Source organism: Podarcis bocagei, assembly GCF_964188305.1.
Source record: "Podarcis bocagei genome assembly, chromosome: 5".
Lineage (NCBI taxonomy): Eukaryota > Metazoa > Chordata > Lepidosauria > Squamata > Lacertidae > Podarcis > Podarcis bocagei.
The window spans coordinates 69,323,947-69,350,112 of NC_138129.1; the positions used below are offsets into that span (position 1 = coordinate 69,323,947).

The following is a 26,166-nucleotide window of genomic DNA, read 5'->3' on the forward strand; positions in this document are numbered from 1 at the left end:
GTATCTTCCTAGTCTATGTATACAATCCTGTATTCTGAAGAAATTTGTCTTCGTGGGCATTGATAGGAAATACCGTGTTTGGAATATATCACCTCAGACCACTTGTGGAATCTTACAATGCTCCTTTATGCAAATAATTCTCATATAGGAAACTTCACATACTAGAGCCTAGCATTGTGGTTCGAGGACCCGACCCCCGCGAAGTGAAATGAAGACACAAGGACACGTGATATAAGGTTGATGGGCTAGAAAAGGCCACAACTTTATTGATTACAGCAATGAAAAGGTATTGGCTTAGGCATTGGATCGAAACAAGTGGGTTTATTCACCAGTAGGTGGAGCCTGTTGATGCTAATCCAACTAATCCAACTATAGGCTCACCCCTGCTGTCACCTCCCGCCAAGCAGGCATCGGACGGAATACACGACCCCCAGATTCCTTTAACGGAATACCCCTAAAAATTGAAGGCATAGGCGATGGCCACACCTAGCACTTCGACACACCACAACACATGAATCCAATGCCTAACCTACCCACCAATACCACAAAAGTTGTGACGATTGCTACGAGGTAGGCAAAAAAACCAAAAAGCCTAATGCCAAATGGAAAAACTCCTACCAGGCCCCCCGGGCAACCAGGGCGACCAACCTAAGGTCCATAGCAAGGCCAATGACCTAAGCCCTAACCAAAAGGGAGTGGAGGGTGGGTGACTCGCGAGGGGACGACGACGAGGAATGAGGCCAGGGAGAGGCTGGCGCTGCAGCAAAAGGCTGCTGAACACGCCCCCTCCGCGGCACCTGGTTGGGTGGCCACTGGGGGGGGGCGTGAGCGCCAGCCAGGTGAGCTGGAGGCAGGGGGCCACGGCCCCTGCTGGGCGGTGCTCGGGCTCCCACCCACAACCACTCCCCTCTCTTTCAGGGAGGAGAGTCTTTTTCCCTTGATTTACTAGTTTCCTGTGCACAGGAATTTATTTCATATGGAGGACAATTTGATGCTCTGAAGCACCACTTGCTTTAGTGGGAATTTGGCATAGTTATGCACAGTAACCTCTCTTGCTTTAAGTTTCTTCTTCTTTGGCAATCACTTGTAGCCGAGTAAGATTGTCTTCCATGAACATGGTCTTAACGGTGAGTCTGTAAGTGACTGTGGAGGCCAATACTGAATCCACACATCCTTCCACAGTGGGGACATAGGTTTCTGGGTGGGAGTAGATCACAGAGAGGGTTTGCCACACATGCCTTCCTCTTAGCTCGTTTCTCCTTTTCGCCCTGAGTTCTGCTTCTTCAAAGTCCATTGATGCCTTTTGTAAAGGCTATTCTCCAGCTGGTGTACTCTCAGGCCAATGTTTATCAGTTATCAGTGCTTATGTTACATTTTTAAAGATTTGCCTTGAGAGCATCTTTAAACCTCTTTTGTTGTCCACTGGTATTTCCATTCTTGAGTTGGGAATAGAATAGTTGCTTTGGAAGACGATAATCAGGCATCTGAGCAACATTACCAGTCCAATGGAGTTGATGTTGAAGATTCATTGCTTCGACACTGGTGATCTTTGCTTCTTCCAGTACACTGACATTAGTTCACCTGCCTTCCCAAGTGATGTGCTTTCAGTTTATGGGTCAAATGAAATGACATGCAGGTTTTCTGAAGCTACAGCTTTGCAGCACAATCAAAGCTCAAGATCTATGAAAAAGTTTGGATTCAGTGGGTCTTGGGCTCTCCTCACTGTACACCCACCTCCCTAAATTTAAATCAGTGTGAGACTGGTTTAGATTCTCCCATTGACTCCACTGCCACTATTTCATGTGCATTTTGTGCAAGCAGTATGTATGTGTTTGTCATCTTTCTGTCAGAGAGGCAACTCTGTTAGCCTATTGCAGCAAAACCAACAAGCACTTTAAAGATGCATGAATGCATTATGACTTAACCTGTCATTGATTAGGGCCTATTTCAATAGCTGCAGAATGACTAGAAGCATTTCTCTGGCAGAGTTCTTTCCTATCACCAGCCAACTGATGCTTTTAACTGGAAATACTAGTGCTTAAACCTGGGACTGTCTGCATGGATATGTACTGTGACAGGACAATGCTAAACTACAGGTGCACATCAAGCTAAAGAAAAAGGTCACTAGTTGAAAGCGAAACAGCTTGCTTCATTTTAGCACAGTGAATGATAGCTCTTTGCATAACAAACTCTAGTCGAGACTCATGTTTGCCATATGAAACTGATGTGTAATCATTTCATGGTGATTTGTCTACATCCAAAAACAACCAGTGAATCTGCTATAAATCTCATCAAAAGAAAGAAAGTCAGAAAACACATGTGTTAAAAAATATTCTCTGTAGTAGTTCCATGAAAGATTGAGTAAATATAATCAAGTGTTTTATATACACTTCCTTTCTGTATATCACTCAGGGCCAAATTAGCTGAGATGCCATCGACAGAATTAGCTATTGTGCAAGAGGCTTTTTGAAAGTAACAGCAAGTGTATGGGGGCCTGCTCCAGATTGGGACCCTGGCAGGACCCAGATCTGTATCTGGACCCCTATACTTGGTTTGCGATTGGAAGAAAATTTCCCATTCATTCCTATGGACCTTTTTCTGATGCAAATAGGAAGCCCAGTATGGATCAGTACCACTGCAGAGGGAAACTCTACCTCCCTGCAAGGAGCCCAACCTGCATATTCAGTGTGTATTCAGAGAGAACCATATCCCACTTCTTGTTGTGTTTCTTGTGACTGAATCACCCACTCCTTAGATCTCCCTACCGGAGGTGTACACCTTGGTAGACAACACCATGTTGTCCCTCAAGAGGTTTTTTCTCATGAAGTATTCTTTTCCTTAGAGGGATGCTGTCTTTTCCTGAGATCCTCATTCTTCATGGCAGAAGACCCATCACCCTGGGAGTAGGATGTTGCTATGACAGCTTGAAGGCCTTGTAAGAAACCTCTCAGCTTCTCCAAGTCCTTGGTGTTAAGATTACCTGAGAGTCAGGAACCCATTTAACTGAATACTCATCTATGATTTTGTCTGGCTGGCAGATATACATACATAGGACAGTAGAATACACTGGCTAAGCCTCACATCTTTGCTGACTTCCTACCTTCATAACAGTTTTATTATTCAGAAATCTTTACTTGCAAAGCTAAGTTATGAAGACCAAGGGTAGGAAGTTTCACAGTTGCTGAACTTATTTCTTGCTCTGTTGCTGAACTCACACACGTGCTTAATGTGCCTGCCTGCCTAACTGTTTACCTCAACATTTTGTTGTTGCAACCAAGATGCTTCAACAGCTGAGGTTCCCCTCATGGACGTCGAACTTAACAATGATAATACAGAATGTCTGGCATGACTGCATATGAGAGAAGTTCTTGAAACCAATATCACAAAACATCTGGGTGGGGGGAGGGGAGGGCAGCTGGATTTGATGAAAACTGGCTAATAGCAAAAGCTCTTCTCTCTGACAAATCTCATCTACATATTTTCCGTGTGGAGTGAAACCAGATGGGGAAATGGTAGAGAGCCAACGATTGTATTCTTTATGGATTTAAAAAGATAATTTGACTGATTCCATGGTTGGAGACAAATCACACTGATGAGGCTCAGATTGTCCTTGGTGACATAAGAAATCTGTAAGGTAATCATAATACTATTATCTGCATTAGAACACGATCAGGTTAATCAATAAAGAAAAAAGATAATAGTAACAAGAACAGCTGATTTTAAGTACTTAGCCATCCTTGAATTATTTTACTGGAACACCTAATCATCATTTCTGCTCTTCCTTCCCCCTGTGTACATCTACCTTTGTCACGTTTCCAAACAAGGAAGACTCAAGAAAGATTGTGCTTGGTACAATCCTTCATTCAGTGTACTGGACCTTTAGAAGTTTTCAAATTTCCCAGTAGTCCCATTCTCATAACTGATCTAATAGCATTCCAGGGAAGATATCATTCATACAACTACACAAAGTTAACTTTTACAGTAAGCCCCAGTGACCATTCACAACTGGCTTTTTAAAAACACAACCACATGACCTGAATATCAGAAGGTGGTGAAATCACCAGGGCAGTTTCTGGGAACAATGAGCCTCAGTTTTAAAAAAGGAAGCGGAATTGCTTAATTTATTAACGGGGGAATCATATAATGTGTTTTACCCAATGTCTCCATTGTGGTAGATTTCATTTATTTCTTTTAGGAATGGTTTCAAGTGGTGATGGTCTCTCTGTGGGTTGGAAAGGTGACAGAAGTTCAAAAAAATGTGCACTTGGTGGATTGCTCTAGTTTTTGCACTGTACACAGCTCAGCTACCATGTTTGGGGTCAAGACAAAGCTCCCAGCCTTTATTTATCTTGGTGTACAGCAAGGGTAGGAAATCACAGCAGATTAATTACCTCCTCCGCAAATATAATGTTGTGAATTATAGGGAATGTTGCTATACTCCCAATATGAATCAGATGAAGGCTTTTGCTATAATCTCTCAAAGGAAATTTACTCAGGTTACCCAATTATTTCTCATTTGTGTGTTGGAATATGCTCGATAATTTTGCAGATCTTGCTTCTAAATGTCCCTGTGAACCACAACTGTGCACGTTTGACACAACCATTGCTCATGGACAGATGACAGCATCATGAATCACAGTTGGGGATGCTGCATGTGCATGGAAACCAAACAGGTAATGGGTGAAGACATCCCTCCTTTGGTGTGTACAGGGACATGACCTGAAACCCAGTGGGGGCGAAGGTAGAGGGACGACCTCGCTGCATTTTAAGCCACTAATGTTTGCATAGCTTTGAGCTAGCTTCATAATTTTTTTTATTATTTCTTTCACTTCTCCTGTTAGACAGATTGGTTCTGTTTTCTTTAAAGAGTCCATGGTCAGTCTGAAAACAACACAACACAACACAACACAAAACAACACAACACAACACAACACAACACAACAACACAGTGATTTCCCTGGCATCAGCCTCATTGCCTTGTAGGTGGCAAATGTAAACAGTTTCATTTGCTCATGCTTTTAATGAACAGTGATAATGATTTTTATTGCCTCTGCTGAAATTTACTGTTGTATTGTTTCATTGCTGCAATATTATTTTGCCTTTTACTGATTTTCTGCTCTTTTAGTGGCGTTCTGTAATACTCTTATGCTTATTTTATTGCTTTAGAATTAATTCATAAGTGTAGATTAAAAATAAAAATAGGGATGTAACTGTCTCCATTCTCTCTCTTTATGCGAGAGAGAGACTTTCTCCCCCTGTCTGACTTTGTGCAACCTGTCAATTTCCTGTTTCTTCCTGCACACACCTTTCATCATGCTCCAATTGTGTTGCTTTCTCCAAGCTCTGATGGCTTTCCAATGGAGAGGAATTTCTAACTATGTCCTAATTAGCTTCCATTTAGAAAGCATTAAACGGCCATCCTAGACTATTAATATAAAATGAATGGTAACTCAGGAGCCCATACACTCAGTTAATATCTGTTTCCCACAATGAAATGAAAGTAATATGACACAACAGTGCTTAAGGTTGTAGTCAACTAACTTTTACCCTGAAATTAATGACTATAACAAACGTCAGTCCATTAATTTCATTGGATCTACTCTGAGTAAAACCCAGTTGATTAGAACCCTATATCTGCTACAAAAATGAAGTGAATAAATTATATAATTTGCCTGAAGAGCTTTCAACAAGGAAAAGAAAAGAAAAGAAAAGAAACCTCCAGTGACACATGCTACTCTTTGGAAACTAATAGGAGAAAACTGCTAGTTTTCTATTTCTTAAAATATTATATTTTTATTTGGGGTTCTGGTTTCGAAGGAAGGCTCTGAGGGTGATTGGTAGAACTTACCTTCCTCTAATTCTGTAATATGCTGAAATTTATTTGTATCTTTGCATTATGATCCTCCACAGTTGTTTATTGTTTATATTTTGTAAAAATCAATAAAATAATAAAATAAAATTTAAGGACTGAACTGATGTAGGCAAAACAAGGAATCGAAAGAAAATATGGCTAAAAAGCACTTACAAATTTTAATAGCTTTGGAAACAACTTGGTTAGAAGCTGGCTAGTTCCAAGGAGATCCACCCCCGATTTAGTAAATTTACTGAGAACACAAGACTCCCAGTTCTGAGGCCATATAAATATGACATCAATGCATAATTCAGTGCCGTGTAATTTATTGAAGCTTTATGAAGGTTCTCACACACCAAGGATTAGAATAATGGAATCCCAGTGCTTAAAGTTACCAGAAGGTTATCACATTTATTTGCTTATCTCAATGTAGGCCCAAGCTTCCTACACACCAACAGTTTAACCCGCTTGACCCTGGCCACAGATGCATTGCAGACAGGGAGTTGGAATAAACAAGCACGGCAGGCCACAGTGTTTGAAGAGCAAATAATTTCAGATGACTCAGGCAAATAAATACCCTGAGGCACACACTAAAGGGTAAGGTAAGCAGCTGGTCTGATCCAACACTGGCACAACACATAGAGAGCAATCCAAACACAAGACTGCTGAGATAAATGGGTTAGGTTCCCAGCAGAGTCCCACCTCCTGGTTCCTACAGGAGCTAAGAGTAGTGGATCTTATGCCCGTGCAAGCCTTGAAAAATTCAAGCAGCACATTTTCACAGTGCTGGTTGTGACCATCAACAATTTGCTTTTCCTTTACGGAAAATATTCAGCTTGCTGCTGCTGCTGCTGCTGAATAGTCACATGTTTTCTGAAACACTGCCCTCCCTGAATTGCATTCCTGGATTTACAACTTGCTGGAGAGGGCAAGCAGCTCTGTCACAAAGGCATGCTATTCTTAGGTGATAGCTATGTTCATTCCACGATCAGAAAGTGCGCACACCTTCAGTACTGGAGGTGGAATTTGGGTGGGAAGGTTGTGAGAATTTCTTCTGAGATGCCATGGCATCATCCAGTGATCACTATTCATTTCAAAACCTATGGCGCAAATTCTGAAGTTCAGCTCATGCTGCCTTTTAGCAGCCCTTTTTAAAGCTATCTGCAGAAATCTCTTTATTTGGATAATGAACTTTCCACGTTTATTTTTTCATCCCAGAATATGGGTGTGATCCACAAAAGTGCATTACTAGGAGGAAACTATTATGAGCCCAGGTAAACCTACAGGCCATGCAACTACCAATGGAACTGCCTGTTTCCCGAAGAGGCATTTTCCTGATACTCACAAAACCTCCTGGTGAGTAACAGAGCAAAGTGGGTAACAGTCATAGGAAGAGAAAAAGTGAAATAGCTTTTCTCTTTTACTAGCAATGTTTTCCAGTATAGGGCCTTTGAATGAAATATAGAAATGCTCCCCAAATTAAAATTTCTGGAATAGCCAAAACAGCTTTTACAGTACAATCCTATACATTTGTACTCAAACTCAATGACATACGGTATATTTCCAGGTAAATAAATACTGGATGGAGCCCTTCATATTTTTTTTTTTAAAAAACATTCAGTCACTTCTCTTTTTAAATGCAGTAAGAATATAAGAAGAGGAGCTGTGCTGGATCAGACCAAAGGCCCATCCAGTCCAGCATTCTGTTCTCACAATGGCCAGATGCCTATGGAAAACCCACAAACAGAACTCGTGATTTCCAGCAAATCACATAATTCTGTGGTGCTCACCATCATAGCATACCAACTTTCATTCCTGCTTACTTTGTCCTGCCGGAGATCTGTGCACTTACAATAGAAAATGCAACTCCATACATGTCAGATGTGGAGAATCCTCTCTTCCCCCAATAGCATCAAAGGCAAGAAGAACAAGCAAGTTCATATTTATGGGTTTTATTCAGTCATCTGGTTGCAAGACAGAGAATCCATGCCTCCATGCAAGGGAGACGTTGCCTACTCTGAGCCCCTCCTCTTCCGCCCCCAACAACATCCTGAGTTCCTATGGAAAGTCCCAGGAGTCACACGCCTCTGTATTCTCTGTTCTTGAATGAAAAGTGATTGAGGAGCCCTTGGAGAAACAGGCCCTCCCAGACTCTCCAATGAGGTCTCTGCTGCTTGCTCTGTCACTTCCCCCTCTTCCTCCACTATCTCGTAACTTGGCAGTTTCATTCAGTTGTAATTCAACCCTGTCTCCTTCTACTCTTGAAACTGCTGGAGACAAGGGAGGGGGGCAAATCTTCCTACTCCCCTTCCTCTTCCGAGAGGAGCTGAGGACACAGAGGGGAATCTTCCCAGCCTTCCTGTTCAGTCCAGCCCCTGACAATACAACACCCTCACATTCATAAACTGGACATCTGCAATCTGTGCTTGGTTTGACTGGGGAAAGTTACATTGCAGGGACTGTGGATGCACTACATCAGCTTCTGCATATCTAAAAAGCTTTGACAGAGGGCACTCAACTGGAGTGTTTGTTAGTCATTTATATACACTTGACATTAGGACTCTAATATCGTGGATGATGGTAAAGAGTCAGCAATTGGTTGGTACATTGTAGCCTTTGGAAACAACTCTGTTGAGCTTTCTTTAATAGCTTTTGTCGTTAGAAAACCACAGGGAAAAACTACACTTTGGCTTAGATTCAGAGATGACTTGTAGAAGGCAAGGCAGCACTGCCAAATTCTTCTAATTTACCCATCCTACAGCGGTCCCCTGTCACCCATTGCACATCATCCAGAGAGTCCCTCAAGCCTGTTAATATCTAGCAATCGAATTCAGGAAGCATGAAATACAGCGTTTGAAAGAAAAAGTACACACATTCAGTTCATTCAAGGGATTCCAAATAAATAGGTTTATTATTAGCTTTTTGCAGTCTTTTTCAAAAGCTTCCCCCCTCCCAAAGGCACAATCAGTTTCCTTTTAATGCCACTTAAAATGATCAGTTTCAGTTCAAAGAAATGTACATTACAGCAAATACTGTTAAATGATGAAATGAAGTACAGATGCGTGATACGATCACTCAAGCAAGGTGCTTTCGGAAAGAAAACAAATGATATGAAAAATCTGTGCTAACTTTTTAATCCTTTTCAGTGAAATGAATTTGTAAATGGTCATCTTGCAACTTATTTTCCAGCTGATAATGTTTTTTTTCTGTCAGTTATCACTAAAGATATGCAATTCCAACGGAGTATACATTCATTAGGACTGTGGGCATATGCAATCATTTAGGCTCTGATCTTTTACACACTTGTTTGGAAGTAAGATCTTACTGAAATCAATGGAACTCGCTTGCAAATGCCATTAAGCACTTCCCCCCTACTGCCATCTTTCTGCTTTTAATTTTACGGAGTCATTTGTAAAGTGAAGCATGCCTGGGCCAAGTTACTTTGGCTCCCTCATTTTAAGTAACTGCTGTGTTTCTTGGAATGAAAACACTCTGAGGGAAAATGGCATCGAATATTGCTCATACTGACGTCATGAAAGCAATTACTAATTAACCAGCAATTCATCACAGTGCATTTAGTGACCAAGAGGTGTTCCCTTATATCTGCTTCAAGACACTGTACAGAGGAACAGAAAATAGCTGTCTGAAGAAAACACAGCACCCAAAATTCATAAAGAGAATTTTCAGCCAGTCCACTTATTTATTTATTCCTTCAGGTTGTGTGTGGGTGGGGGACCAGAACTGCAGCTGCTCTCCTGTTCCCCAAATTCCATGTGTTCATCTGAAGGTTTAAAAGAGTCTGCACACATACAAGCTGTATGTGCACAGAGTTTCTCAACATGATCTGAAACCCCGAAAAGTCAGTCCAATCTTCTGGCTGAACACTATTATGCTCCCCTCCCATAATTCTATCTCATGGATTCACTGAGTGTGTGTGATGCTTGTGTTGTATTTAGGCACAATAAATGAACAGGCACAGTCCCCGGAATCACCCTTGAACAAAAATAAACCCTTCAGCAAGCCTGTATTTTAGAGCCCTACCACACACGCGCGCGTGTGCGCGCGCACACACATGGGCACAATGTGCAATTACACAATGCAATTACAATGTGCATGGGCACAATAAGCAATTACAGTTCAAATCAACTGTCATCTGAACATGGGCTCCTGAGATATACAAAATTGTTTCAGTTGTACCCTGGCCAGACATCTTTCATAAAGGGAGAGAAGCTCGCTCTGTGTTATATGTATTTTATAGCCTTTTCCATCCCATCCCCAGTTATGAGTCTATTTAGGGAGTCATCAGATTAATACAAACTTAATTAAATACAAACTAGGATTTTATGCATCACCATAATTTTTCCTGAGAAGAGCTGAGTAATAGCTTGCACAAAACAGCGATTTGAGTTCATGAAAGAGTAAGAAAACCCATGCAGGGTGTTACCCTGAAAATACATTGAATGTAGAAAATACATAGAATGTAGAAAATACATAGAAAGACATAGAATGAACATGGCAATCGACTATGACTTCCTCAGAAGTCCATTTGCAGGAAACACAATTAGGATAGGATTGGCAAAAATGTAGCAGACAATGTTATTTTTTCACCATAGCACTTCATAAATATTAGTGTAATTTGCATTAGTTAATTTGCAGGATCAAAGTGTCAAGAAGTTTATTAATTTAATCCAAAAGGCATGGACTCTGTTTAAAAAAATCATTCTTAGCTTATTCATTTAAGCATGAAGAATAAGGAAGCTAGCCTATTTTAGAATTTAATAACACTAATAATTGCCTGTCTTTCATGTCATTCAAAATCTGTGATTCATTGTGGGCTAAAGGACACATGTATCCGGTTTAAGCAATACATTTTGTTTATATAATTAATTGAGATATTCTGATGCCACTCTTCAGTCAAACTTTCAGGGCTGTTTTTAACAAAGGAATGAAACTTTGAACATATAACAATAGTAAACGAAAAGCTCAAGTCAGAAGCGGCGATATAAAACAGCAGAGCAGATAAAACAAAACCCACAAGTACTAGAACAGCAGATAATAATAATAATAAAAACCCTGAGAAAGAGGAGAAGGCTTTTTTCTGACACCAGAGATAGTGTCAAAAGAGGTCGTTTCATGCACTGATCACTACTGAGAAGGTCATTCCATTATCATTACCTGCCTAACTTCAGATGATGAGCTGATGCACTGCTAAGGATGACTGTTGGACTTGTGAGGCAGAAGGTGATCTTTCCAGACCTTGGGTGTTTGAGGCTTTATTAACAACCACCAACTAATCTAATTGCTTGGTTTATAAGATGTTCAAAGCACATGACGGCAAGGAAGAATGTATGCCAGCCCTTCAGGTTATGGGTAATTGGGCAACACCACTTTGAAAGTTTTGAAGAAAAAAATTAAGTTGATACAGATGGGATTGTGTTTGATTCATCTATGTTATATGTCTGAAGGCTTTCTGCCAGCTGTGTGGTCACAAACTTGGGAGCATATTGTTGGGAAGGATTGCAACTCACAGACCCCCATCGCCTGGTGTTTTCTTCACACTAGATACCAGTACAGAAGCACTGGTTTTATTTACCATCACAGCTAGCTCACATTTATGTCAAATCAAAGTTCAAAAATATGTCATGCAAGTTGGCTTTTGAGCTCTAGAAAACAGGTAATACAGATTATAACCCATTTGCTTCTCCACGTATGATAATGTACTGAAAACATTCTCCGCAGAGCATCAGGATACCTTAAAAGGAGTGCTGGGTGCCTAGGCAATCTCCAGGAAGCAGAATGGAAACCAGGACTCAAAATGATACATTCATTTCTGGGCTCCAGAAGTGGCCGGCTAACATTTTATAATAACCCCTGGGTTTTCAAAAGCTGTGTGGCAGAAATAGGTTTGGCAGCTATGGCCTTCTTCTGTCATTACAAGGCTAAGAAGGAAGAGGTGGTTTATTAGTTTTCTGTGCCACTTATCTGAAAAAACAATCACCCCAAATGGCTTAGAGCGTTTCAAGAAATCATTTGCCATAAATCAATTACCCGAATGTAGTAGCATTACCCAAATATGAAAAAATGTAATGCAAAATACTGAACTACCTTGCCAATGATAAAAGGACACTAATCCCAAATCATAATAGAACTTGAGAAACCTTCCTAATAAGGAAGGAAGTGGCAGCTTGAGACTGCTGCTACCATTATCCTTTCCCAGAGTGCCTGTGGGAATGATACTAGTGTGTTCATGCATACTAGCACTATTCCTGGAAGAAAGGTGATGGCAGCAGCCAGGACTGTGCTGCTGCTGCTGCTGCGTCACCACCAAATTCATTGTCAAAGCCAGCAGCTTTTAAAAGTCTTAAAATGAAAAAAACCAAACCAAATTCCAAACCATTTTAAATAAAAGAAGAAAGGAAGTGTAACACAAGAATCTGTCTGCCAACATAAGTAAGCCCCTCATCTTTACCTGAATCACTTGACCCTTCCTTTTGTTTCATTTCTAGAGTTCAGCTGAAATATCCCCTCAAATCTGGCCAAACTTCCTGTGAAGAAACTATACAGTCAAACCTCGGTTCCTAAACACCTCTGTTTTGGAACATTCTGGCTCCCGAACGGCAAAAACCTGGAAGTAAGTGTTCCGGTTTTCGAACGTTTTTCAGAAGCTGAATCTCCAATGAGGCTGCCACTTGAGTGCAGGAAGCTCCTACAGCCAACCGGAAGCCCTGCCTCGGTTGTTGGACATTTTGGAAGCTGAATGGGCAACTGGAATGGATTATGTTTGACAACCAAGGTTTGACTGTGTCTTTACTTAAGGCTAAAAGGACTACTAGCTTAGAGTGACGAATATAGTATGAGTAAGTTACACATTGTGCTATAATAAAACACCTGGGCTTGAAATGGTGTATGAGGTAAAACTGTATCTGACTTGGCCTCAGCCCTCTGCGAGAGAGATAATGAAACAGGGGGCTGACTCCCAACAAGAGCGATGTTAGGCTTGCTAAGGAGAGAGACACAGTTGGCAGTTAGCTGCACCAAAAGAGAATATTTTGGGTATTTTATACAGTTGAGGATTGGGTGGTCATGAACCCTATTTTACAGAGGATTCTGCTATCTGAAGGTGTCCTGTATGTGAACAGCTGCCAGGTCCAAGTCCAATTCAAAGATAAAGAACCATAGGGAGGGAGAGCAAGGAGGCATATTGTCTTTATATGGAAATGTAAAATGGTTAGGTGCTTGACTCTGACAGCCAGCCAAACAATTTTATAATTGGATTCTGTGCGTGTCTATAGTATCAGTTTTCCCATCACAGCCATGTTTTTAAATTGAACTAACAAGCTAAGGGATGTGAGATTGGACAATGCACTAATGATAATATGCTATGTAATTAACTTGGCTGTGATGCAAGCTGCTGAAATCTTCTTGCACACTGATGAAAGCTGGTAGATCCTTTGGACAAGCATGAGGATATCATGGCTCAGGGGAGACATGAAATCTAGCCCAGTTGCTATAGAGAAAACAATTGTAAATCCCCTTCGGAAGTGTGACTATTTCTTGGCATTTAAATGTCACATGGAGCCTTTTGCTATGATGAATCTTGTGCAACGGAGAATATTATTGAGGAATAGGCTCTATTAAACATAGCTGGACTTTGAGTAATACGTACAGGGATAGTTAGCTGGGTCAGGCCAAAGCAATCTTTTCTTTTCTTTCTTTTTTTAAAAATTAATGTTTATTAAGAGTTTAAAAGTTACAAAAAGAAGAAAAAGAGTTAAACAAAGCAAAACAAAACAAAACAATACAATACATAAAAAACAAAAAACACTGCTTATCTTAACAAAACAAAAACAAAAACAATTAAAAACACATCCAATATTTCCATATCTTGTCTTTCATTTACTTGTTTCGACGACCTCCTCACACCTCCCTTTTTTGTACAGTGGTGCCTCGCAAGACGAAAATAATCCATTCCGCGAGTCTCTTCGTCTAGCGGTTTTTTTGTCTTGTGAAGCAACCCTATTAGCGGCTTAGCGGATTAGCGCTATTAGCGGTTTAGCGGCTATTAAAGGCTTAGCGGCTTAGTGGCTAAAAGGCTATTAGCGGCTTAGCGGCTTAGAAAAAGGGGGGAAGCGAAAAAAATCGCAAGACTCGCAAGACGTTTTCGTCTTGCGAAGCAAGCCCATAGGGAAATTCATCTTGCGAAGCGCATCGAAAAACGGAAAACCCTTTCGTCTAGCGGGTTTTTCGTCTTGCGAGGCATTCGTCTTGCGGGGCACCACTGTATTCTAGTTCAGTTAGCTATTTCAGCAGATCCTTTCCATCTTTCTCAGTTTTTGTCCTATAATTTATCTTAACACAATCTAACCTTATTTTTTCCCCTTTGGCCCATTAACAGTCTGTTTTTACTTAATTCTTTATAACATTTCTGCTAACGCCATATAACTTCAATCCAGCATCCTTCTAACATTCATTAATTTTACAATGTTTCTGTAAATAGTCTTTAAATTTTTTCCAATCTTCTTCCACCGACTCTTCTCCCTGGTCTCGGATTCTGCCAGTCATTTCCGCCAGTTCCATGTAGTCCATCAACTTCATCTGCCATTTTTCCTGGGTGGGTAAATCTTGTGTCTTCCAATACTTTGCGATAAGTATTCTTGCTGCTGTTGTAGCATACATAAAGAAAGTTCTATCCTTCTTTGTCACCAATTGGCCAACCATGCCCAGGAGAAAGGCCTTTGGTTTCTTCAGGAAGGTATATTTAAATACCTTTTTCATTTCATTAAATATCATCTCCCAGAATGTCTTAATCCTTGGGCACGTCCACCAAAGGTGAAAGAATGTACCTTCAGTCTCTTTACATTTCCAACATTTATTATCGGGCAGATGGTAAATTTTTGCAAGCTTGACTGGTGTCACGTACCACCTATAAATCATTTTCATTAAATTCTCTCTTAAGGCATTACATGCCGTAAACTTCATACCTGTGGTCTATAACTGTTCCCAGTCAGCCATCATGATGTTGTGTCCAACATCTTGTGCCCATTTAATCATAGCTGATTTCACCGTTTCATCCTGAGTGTTCCATTTCAACAGCAAGTTATACATTCTTGATAAATTCTTAATTTTGGGGTCTAACAATTCTGTTTCCAATTTTGATTTTTCCACCTGGAAGCCAAGTTTTTTATCCAAATTATATGCCTCCATTATTTGGTAATAATGGAGCCAGTCTCGCACTTTGTTTTTTAATTTTTCAAAGCTCTGCAGTTTTATTCTGTCTCCCTCTTGTTCCAGAATTTCCCAATATTATGGCCATTTGGCCTCCATATTGAGTTTTTTCTGAGCCTTCGCTTCCATTGGTGACAACCATCTTGGGGTTTTATTTTCTAACAAGTCCTTATATCTTATCCAGACATTAAACAATGGCTGTTTTCAAGAAGCAGCCACTCTCTCAGCCAGCAAAAAGCGGCTGATTCATAATAAAGTTTAAGGTCTGGCAGGGCAAATCCACCTCTTTCTTTAGCATCAGGTAATATCTTAAATTTTATTTGAGGTTTCTTGCCCTGCCAGACGAATCTGGAGACATCTCTCTGCCACTTCTTGAAACAGTCCATTTTGTCCAAGATTTGCAATGTTTGGAACAAAAACAGCATCCTTGGCAATACGTTCATTTTTATCACAGCAATTCGGCCTAACAATGATAACTTCAAATTTGACCATATTTCTAAGTCTTTTTTCACTTCAATCCAGCATTTTTCATAATTATCCTTAAATAAATTCACGTTCTTAGCAGTCATGTTAACCCCTAAATATTTCACTTTCTTAACCAATGTTAATCCTGTCTCCTTCTGAAACTTACGGTATCTCTCTCTATCCCAGTTAGGTTTTTCTCTAAAACCTTAGTTTTTGTCTTGTTCAACTTAAAGCCAGCTACCTGACCAAATTCTTGAATCAGTTCCAGTACTCTTTTAGTACTGGATTCTGGCTCCTGTAAAGTCAATACCAAATCATCAGCAAATGCTTTCAATTTGTACTGTTTAGTTCCCACTTGTATACCTTTAACCATTTGGTCCCTTCTAATCATATTTAGCAGAACCTCCAGGACCAATATAAAAAGCAATGGAGAGATTGGGCAACCTTGTCGTGTTCCTTTCTCAATCTTAAATTCTTCTGTCACTACATTATTCACAATTAATTTAGCCTTTTGTTCTGAACAAATTGCACCTATACGATTTCCAAAACCTTGACCTACCCCCATCCCCTGTAGATTCTTCTTCATAAAACTCCAAGAGATATTGTCAAAGGCCTTCTCCGTGTCCACAAATATCAGAACTGCTTTAGTATTAATGTTCACTTGTAGTTTTTCTAAGATATTAATTATGTTCCTCGTATTATCAGACAAGTGTCTGCCCGGGAGAAAGCCCGCTTGGTCTTTATGAATTCAAAGCAATCTTTTCAGCTCTCCAAGACGCATTAATTTTTGAAGTGGCAGGGAAAAAAATTAAATAAAGTAGGCATCTGTGCCCTGATGAGGATGCACATTATCCCTCACCATTTGGAATCTGATTGGAACTTTGGAAGGCAGTGATTTGCATACCCATAAGCTGAATAAATGTTGTTGCATCATTCCTTAATCTTATTAATGGGAAAGGCACAGCTTGCATTCCTGTTTCAGTGCTGGACTGAGCAGAGTTCTGTTTTTGTGTTGTGTGCTTGTGCATGTGGAATTTTCATACGTGAGGGCATGCAGGCCTCAGAAGCTGAAAAATGGTGGATGTGGCCATGAGGTCAAAAAGCATTGGCTACTTTATATGGGATCAGGATGGCAGTTACCGGTAACATGAGGCTTTAAAATGGCAATTAAGAATGCTGAGCTATACACATTATATGTAAGTAAGTCCCAATGAACTTAGTGGGACTCACATCTGAGTAGACACTCATAGGATTGCATTGTTAAGGAGTCTTGGAAAGAAACTGTCTTGCTGTAAATGATATTTGCCATCTCCCAAACCAGCTGTTGCCTAATAAAATATGTAAAAAGAAGTTTTTAAATATGGAGCTAAAATAAGAGGGGGATTGGATGTGCATGCTGCTTTTAAACTGTTTTGATGGAGAAGGTGTTAAGCACCCTGGGACTTGGTTTCAAAAGGATTCAAAATGAATTCAGTCTGGTATTGGCAGCCTTGGTTGAATGAGTAGCATGCCATTTGGCCAGCAGCTGACTTTCCTTTGCAGTGTAGTTTTCGGTTTGCTGTAATGGTATACTGGAAAGACCTTGGACTTACTGAGTCAGTGTGGTTAAAAAATATATCCACAGGCATTTTTTTCAGTGGAAACCATGTTTGTAGAATAAGTTTCTGTTAACATTCTCCTACTTTTTTGTTTGCAAATTCTCTTTCCCCTGCTTTTGGTATTTTACTGGAAAGTGAATTCTGTGGTTTAGAACTGTTATGAACTCTCTTCTCTTTAGAAGGACTGGCCATAATTTTCTGCATTCACTGAACTACTTGTTCAAGCCACTCAGTTTAAAGGCGAGGTGGGGAATGGGTGAATCAGTTTCTCATTTTTCTTAAGTCCAGTTCTTCACATCAATTTGTAAATTCCATTTTTAAAAACCCAAATGAACAGAGTGATCCCCCCCCCAAATATACACATTTTTTGTGTGTGCATGTTTGCCTAATGATACATCTTAGCAAACGATTTCCCCCAATGCATTTTGTATGCTGGCTCTCTCATCTTGGCACAAAAACTGGAAAACTGGAAGCTAATGCTGATGCTCCATAATCAGTAATGATGTTGTGCAATGACACACATTGTGCTTGCTTATACAAACCCACACTTTTCCTTGGTCTTTCAGGTCCAAAACCGCATAGGGAGGATGAAGTGCCTGGGACCAGAGAAAATGCCCCACATTGTCTGGGTCCTGTATTGCCTTATGAAGCATCTAATTATCACTGTGTTCCTACAGGAATCCTCCTATGAGTTGGCCTATGCATTTCATACTGACATCAGCACCAAGATAAACCAATCAAAATACTTTAAGGCTACAATCTTATAAGTCTCACTAAGCTCAGCTTCTGAAGTGTAAGACCTCCAATAGACTTTATTACAGAAGATAGACTCCCAACACACATTTAATGCGCATGGCTACAGTTCCTGGGAATCTTTGGGAGAAGTAATGAGCTTTAAGTGTGCATTGGATACGCTCTAAAATGTATGGCTTGGATCTACCCAATATTTGTTTCAAAAATGTGCACCAGTATGAAGGTTCATTATTAATAGTTTTCAATTTATCTTTTATTGAATTCTCAAATGATTATTACGGTACTCTTAATTCACTGTTTTAAGATTTAGTGGCTGCAGTAACACATTTTAAAGATTCCCTCGCTTTGCTTCTCTTCCCTTCTTTGTTTTATTTGAGTGATTGAATTGTCACTAGTCATTTATTTAATTATATTTGTATATTCCTTGATAGCAGACTTCTCAGTGCTGTTTAGAGGACATAAAACATATCCAAACAATTGAAAGCAGCAATAAATTAACTAGAAACAATAAAGCAGACCAGCCATGTCAAACATGAGTTTGTATTAAAAATTTAAACCAAGAGTTAACAAAAAGGCTTTTGCCTGGGTTTACGTGTCTTTGACATTCCTTGTCCTCTAAAATAAAAGAAATAAAAGAAGAAGAAATGAAGACAGCCATGTTGGCTTTGGTTCATAAATCAGCTCATATTTCCATTTACAATTAGTTACATAAACCTTTTAACAAATTATCTTTAGTTGCATGTTCAGCATTGTTAAGAATAATTTGATTGCATTGTTTTCCCCGAATTACTGTAAACTTGAAGATGACTCCAAAGGCTATGATGTACAAACAAGTAATCACAATGGTATGTAACTCCTTCTTACGACATTTTGAATTGCTTGTACTGTGGAAACCACAATAACTTGGAAGGTCAGATTTGCTTTGCCTTTACCATTCTAACTGATTCCATCCCACTAGTCCAATTTGTACCAATTTCCTACATGTACCAATTTCCTACATGGGGATATATAATGAAGAACATGGGGTAGACTACAACATGCTATATTTCCCTTGATATGCACTGAGATGCTTTCTTTCTATGAAACTGATGCTGTCAGTAACATCCCCAAGTCAACCATTTGTGAAGGTTAAACCATGCATTTTTTCTGCTTCACTGTATCAAACACAGCCCACTGGAAGCAAAACAACATACAAGTAATCAAGCAGAAATAAAACCAATTGTTAAATCCTTTTGCAGTGCTGTGGGTCTTTTGAACTGCTGGACTTTATATGCTTAGCAAGGAACTTAAGACAGGAAATAAACTTCAAGTCCTGACTAAATACAGTGATCAATGAGAAGAAACGCCATGGTGCATCTGCAGCAGCAAAACAGGATGCCTTCATCTGCCCCAACTGCAACAAAACATGACTATCCTGTGCTGGTCTCTACAGCCACAGCAGGCTCTGTAACTCTCAAATGCTCTCAAAGGCACACCTCTCCATTGTCTCCCAAAACAGAGGGTGCCAACAATGAGACCTTGGTCACATCCACACTATACTTTTTCAGCACTATGTTACCACTTTAAACAGTCATAGCTTCCGCCAAAGAATTCTGGAACTGCAGTTTGTTTGGGGTGCTGAGTGTTGTTAGAAGACCCATAGTTACCTCACAGAGCTACAATTTCCAGAGTTCCCTGTGAAGAAGGAATGATTATGAAACCACGTTGGGAAAGGGGAAGGGCTATGAGCACTAAAGCATCAATTGCCCACAATGAGCTTAGTCAAGACAAATCAGCAAACAATAATTCATACAGATAATGCATGTTCTAGGATCACGTCAATACAAGTGAGCTGTCTTTCTTCTCCTCTGATCTTTTCTTCCATGCCTTGAAAGTTAGAACATCATATTAGTTGGCACACTCAGTCACAATGAGCAAGGACATATTGCTTTGTCTTGTGTGTACTTATTAATCCAGTTCTGGGGTACCCACTAATAGTTCAGGATTTAATATCAGTTTAAATTAACATCTGATTGAGAGAGTTCAATTAAGCTCACAAAATAATGGCCAGAAATTATGGCACTATAGACTATTACAAAACAGATGGCACGAAAATTACTTTGGATGTTCAGCGCAGCAGTAATGTTCCATTTTAGTTCCCTAGGAAGAACAAGAACACAGCACAATAGCTGGAGCAGTCAGAAGTTCCTTGTCAGAAAATGATTGCTAAAAGATAAGAGAATATGAAGTGTCTGGCAACAGTACCAAGGAAGAGCTGGGCACACTCAAGAGCAGGGCCTACTAAGAGCATCTTAGAATCGTAGAAGTGTAGAGTTGGAAAGGACCATGAGGGTCCAATGTCCTGCAATGCAGGAATCTTTTACCCAACATGGGGCTCAAACCCATGACCCCAAGATTGAGAGTCTCATGCTCTACCATCTGTGCTGTCTTGCCCAGGGCCTACTCTGGGTTTTTTGGAGCCCCTTGGACAAGATGCTCTCAATGATCCTCACTCTCTGAATGACCAATCCTCTTTCTCTCCATGCGCTAGTCCTCTCCCTGTGGCCCCAATTTTCACACCTGCTCATAGACAGGAGGCAACGCAGGTGAAGGACAATGCACCATCTCCTCACTCTTGTCACTACTTGCATTGTTGCAGAGGACAAGTGAGCAACAGCAACAGTTAAGAGAAGAAGGAAGAGGAGCAGGGCCAAGAAAACCCAGGGATCACCAGTGAATTGGTGTGGGTCTTAGCAGGAGCCTACATCACTTCTGATCTTCCTTTAGGGCACCTGACAGCTTGGAACAGGTACTGGATTCAGTAAATAGGGTTGTATTGGGACCCAGTATGCCCATAGATTCTTTGGGAAGCCTTGGGCAAATCATAACGATCAGCTCAACATCTGCACAATGGAAATGGAGAACTGCTAAATCACAGAGTTCTGTCACATCAAAAGCAGTTCCCAGGTAGTTACACTGGGAAAAGATTGTAAAGCAACAGGATTGGAGCCTGAGTTGCTCAAATGGGAGATGAATGTGGGTTCTCCGTGGTAAGAATCTCCAAGTTTTCTTCACGTGCCAAATGTTTTCCTTTTATGATTCTTCTGAAGCATGCACAAGGGCAATTCAAGAACACCATCTGGAAAAGGCAGTGACATTTATTCTGTTAAAAAGCTTGACGTTTCGACACTAATATTGTTTTGTTTAGAGTTAAGTAACAGGAGGTCAATTATAGGTTCCTGGTAACCAGGCCATCAGTTAAAAGACAAGAATCAAAACATCAGTGAGTCTTTGCAGTGCCAGGCCTAAACATGCATAACAACCAAAATCCACATCTTCCTATTCTAAAACAAATACATTTTAAAAGCATGAGAACAGCTGAGACAGAATTGGCTGGGCTGTAATTCGCACTGGGATCAGACTTCATAACAGGGAATAGGATAAGTTGGGTCTGAAACAAGAATGATAAATTTCAGTGGCTAGAAGAGTTTACACAGATTTTTCTGTAATTCTCCGGATACATAGATCATTGTTATCCAGTGTCCATAATGGATATAGCTAGTATCCAGATTTCAACTCTCTTTAAATAATAAGTTCCCAGTTTTCCAGAAAGTTAAGCTGGACAACAGCTTTTTGAAATAGGAAATGTATTAGAAGATGTAAGCTTTGGCTTAAACTGGATATTTTCCCTGGCCTTGTTGGTTTCAACTAGATATCATATTAAACATTTTTATATGGCATTGTGGGAGGAATTCCTAAGAGCAGGAGAGCATTTCCAGTCTTGTGGTTCATTCCTGAATAGCAGTGATGAGAGCCAGTTTTCTTGCAAGATATCTTTGTGTTTTGCAAAGATTATTAAAGTGTGTAGAGCCAGAATTAAAAAGAGAGAGAATATACTTTATCCTTCCAGCTTGCCACTTGCAAATATTACCTACTTTCAACAGATCATCAATGTGGTCCTAAGTATGCTTGCTGACAAAAGAACTGCGTTCAATGTCCCTGGTCAATGCACTTATTGCAGCCTAATCCTAATGGTCATTTTATTTTAAGCATATGACTAATGTGAATCAAAACACAGTATATGGCTTCCAGTGGTGTGAACAGTTTTTATTTCAAAGCAATGAGCATGGGATTTAATATATATAAATATATATATGCAGGTTTTGGTGTCTTCGGGTATCTTCCCGTGTAAGAGTTGGGGTGTCTAGGCGACGTTTCGACGAGGTCTCACTCGTCATCTTCAGGCTGGTGCTTTCGGCTTCTTGTTACTAGAACAGAGCAGGATCTCAGTGTTTGAGTTCCTATAAATACTGTTGAGGGGTGTGGTGTATAGCCTCCAACGTTCTGGGCAGAGAGGAAGTTCCCAGGTTATTGTGCCTTTTCTTCTTTTGTTCATTAATTACTTGAGGGATATCTTGAGTGATTTCTTGAGTGATATTCTGAGTACCACTTAGGAGGGTCATTAGGTGTGGATTAGTTGCTAAAGCTTTCGTGTCTTGACCTCTTGAGCTTGTAAAGAGTTTTTCTGAGAAGATGGCTGTACTGCACTTAGTTGTGCTCTGGCTTGGCTTCGTGTATAGGGGCGAGCTGTGGTTTTGTGCCCTGTGCCAGCCAGATCTGTGTTGGGATTGCAGGGGGGTGCAGCATCCGGAGGTGCCACTATGGTTTGGCTACTGGATGGTGTCTGTAATTTATCTGTGGAGAGGGTCTGGGTTTGGGTCTGGTGTGGTTGATTGGAGATGGCGTTCTGTGTGCCTCTGGTTCTGGTGTCGGTTTTTGTGGGGAGGGCTAATTTCCAGATGTCTGGCAGGCGGGACGTGTCGTCACGCTTGTTCATGTTGTGAGGGTGTTTCTCTATCTCGATGGCTTCCATGATTATTCTCTTGTGGTGATGTTCCATGTTAAAGAGCAATTTGGAATCTGCAAAATTAATTTTGTGTCCTGTTTCTTTCATGTGTTGGTAAAGAGAGGAAGTTTTTTTCTTCTTTTTTGACGGCATTCTTGTGTTCTGCGATACGTGCATTTATTCGTCTGTTTGTTTGTCCAATGTACGTGGCCGGGCAGACTTTGCAGGGTATTTCATAGACCCCTTGGTTTTCTAACTGGATTTTATCTTTTGGGTTTCTGAGGATATTGGCTATTTTTTGGTTGGTGCAAAAGGCTGTTTTGATATTGTGTTTATGGAGGATTTTGCTAATTTTATCTGTAGTGCCCTTGATATAAGGAAGGAGGGCCATGCCATTGTTTTCTTCTGTGTCTTGGTTTTTGGGGGGTGTTTCTTTTTGGATTAGCTTCGTAACCCTGTTTTGCTGGTATCCGTTGGCGATTAACACATTTGAGAGATTCTGTAACTCAGTTGTCAAGTGGTCTTTGTCAGCCAGGCGTTTGGTTCTGGAGATGAGAGTCTTGGCTACGGAGTTTATTTGTGCAGGGTGGTGGTGTGATTGTGCATGTAAGTAGCGGTTGGTGTGTGTTTTTTTTCCGGTAGATAGTGTGTCCTAGGGAGCCATCAGGTTTTTTTGTAGATTAGGACGTCAAGGAAGGGAAGTTGGTTGTTGGCTTCTATTTCCATAGTGAATTGTATTTTGGGGTGTAGGCTGTTGAGATGTGTGAGGAAGCTATCTAGTTTTTCCTTCCCGTGTGGCCAAATTACAAAGGTGTCGTCAACATATCTGAGCCAAAGTTTGGGTTTGTGTTCTGACTTGTCTAAAGCATTGGTTTCAAAGTGTTCCATGTACAGATTTGCGATGACCGGTGAGAGGGGTGATCCCATAGGTGCTCCTTCTATCTGTTTGTATCTTTGTCCATTGTGGATGAAGTACGTGTTGGTTAGGCAGTGGTTGGTCAGGTCCAGGATGTATTCGGGGGGATTGTATTTGTTTTGAATGGCTGTCAAGGCTTCATTAATGGGCACTTGTGTGAAGAGAGATACAACATCGAAGCTCACAAGTAGGTCGTGAAAATCTACGAAAGCATATATATATATATATATATATGGCTTTCTTGTATTCCAGCAGGAATTTCAGTATTGCACAGTTTTGATACGGTGTTCACAGTATCCAGTTATTGGTTAGAAGATGGAGCAGAGAGCATGCCCTGACAGTTCTCTTACAATGACCTCAGCTCAACAAGAAATTTAGTAGGTGACCGCGAAAAATTATTTTGTTACTAGGGAATGGTGAATCTGTTAGTTTTAGTTTCTCTCCATTTCTCAGTATTTCCAGGCTTAAGGTCTGTTCTCCACATTTCCAGACTGCTGTGGCTATTATTATTACCACCATCATTATTATCATTATGATTATTATAGCACACCTGAAAATTCATCAGCATTTCAGTGCAAATTTCTCCTAAATACCAACATTTTTGTATGCATTTTTGTCTAAGTGCACGCTTCTGCACTTATATGCAGCCAGATATAAGGCTTTTAAAAATGCTCTTTTCACAAATATATACACACTTTATCCCATAATAAGCATTTTTGGACACATTTTGTGGCTGAATAACTTTATTGGAAGATTCAGACAGGTGCAGATTTTGAAGGATGGCTGTATTATGGTTTGCATATTTTTAGATAGGTTCACTTTTAACTGCAAACTGAATTGAATTTCTCCCCTCTGCCTAGCCAATACTCAGCCAATAAAACTGACAAAATTTGGGAGGAACACATTGCTTGGAAGCAGAGGCTTCAGACACCTAAGAGCTTTGCAATAACAATTGGTCCAGCATGCATGCCAAAATTTCATTTGAAAAAAGAAACGGTTAGATTTCTAACACAATAAGGGATTTTGCAGTGTGATTTTTCTGCATCAAAATACCTGATGGAAATTAAATTAGTGCAAGATAACTATTTGTTTAGTATAATATAAGTATTTATTTAGTTTCTTCCACTTAGTTGAGACCTACTTATTGTACCAGATGTTTTCCTGGGATGTAAAAAGATCAAATAAATTATGAGATGCTAATGTTTCCGTTTCTCCAGTAGCCTTGTGAATGCCAGTACTTTTCGGGCATTTTAACCTCTGTTTACCACACTTTCCCCTTCTGGAATATCAGTCCTTTCTTGCTTCCTTTATTCAGTTCTCAGTGTTTTTCTTCAACTTCACACCTCTCTGTCTGAACAGGTCTTCCTGTTATGCTTTACCACTGCCATGAACTCAATAACTGGACATCTGAATGCACTTTATAACTTCACCTTTAAAAGTTGTCAGCAGCCTCTCTAACCTTTATCTGTGCTTATTCTATTTGGATGAGTTACACAAAAATAATCAGCGTTTCAGATGAGTAATCTAAGTTGGTGGAAAGGCAGAAAGCAACTATTAAACCTTTGTACTTTTGATACAATTATGTTCAGTTTATATCCTGTGAGTCTATGGCCAGCCCTATCATTAGGCAAAGTGGCATCAGATGTGGAAGGACAGCAGTGGAGGTTCCCCTGACCCAGTTGATCCTCCTGAGCTCCCTAGGCATCACCTTATGTTGGAGGACAGAGCTGCATGTGCCATGCAGCCTTTCATGCACCCCCATAAGTACCCTGCTACTCTCATGTGTATTAGGTAAAGGTAAAGGGACCCCTGACAGGTCCAGTCACAGATGACTCTGGGGTTGCGGGGCTCATCTCACTTTACTGGCCAGCATGACTAAGCTGCTTCTGGCGAACCAGAGCAGCACACGGAAACGCTGTTTACCTTCCCACCAGAGGGGTACTTATTTATTTACTTGCACTTTGTGCTTTCAAACTGCTAGGTTGGCAGGAGCAGGGAACGAGCAGTGGGAGCTCACCCCATCACGGGGATTCAAACTGCCAACCTTCTGATCGGTAAGCCCTAGGCTCTGTGGTTTAACCCACAGCGCCACCCACGTCCCTTCTCATGTGTATTAGAGCAGTGTTTCCCAACCGGTGTTCCGCGGCACACTACTGTGCCGTGAGACATCGGCTGGTGTGCCGTGGGAGGGAGGCGGGTGAGTCGGGCGGTGAGAGGCGGCGGCGGTGAGGATCCGCGTCGAGCCGGGGGCGGCTCCGCGGTGGTGGTGCCGAGCGGCGGGGCAGCGCGCGCAAAAGGGAGGAGCGCGAGACAGCGGAGGAGGAGGAGGCCGGCATGTCCGGGCAGCAGCAGCAACAACAGCAGCAGCAACTCCCGCCGCCGCCCCCTCCTCCGCCCGCTATCGCCGCCACCACCACAACAGCCGCCGCCGCCTCAGCTGCCGCCGTCCCTCAGTCCCTCGCTCTGCTGCCTCCTCCCACCCCGGCAAGGGGGAGGGAAAAAACTTTCACTTTTGTGCGTCCCTCCCGGCGTG

The 26,166-nt window shown here is 40.9% G+C and overlaps 1 protein-coding gene across 1 annotated transcript in view; it reads left to right on the plus strand.

Annotated features, from left to right (window-relative positions):
- The first annotated feature begins 7,137 nt into the window (after nucleotides 1-7,137).
- The window catches only part of LOC308586768 (interferon-induced protein 44-like), a 49,728-nt gene continuing 30,699 nt past the window's right edge, over nucleotides 7,138-26,166 (plus strand). Inside the window, exon 1 of the mRNA XM_081193812.1 lies at nucleotides 7,138-7,207. Within this exon, the coding sequence (XP_081049938.1) occupies nucleotides 7,141-7,207 (67 nt within the window). The 5' untranslated portion in view covers nucleotides 7,138-7,140. The remainder of the gene's footprint in view (nucleotides 7,208-26,166) is intronic.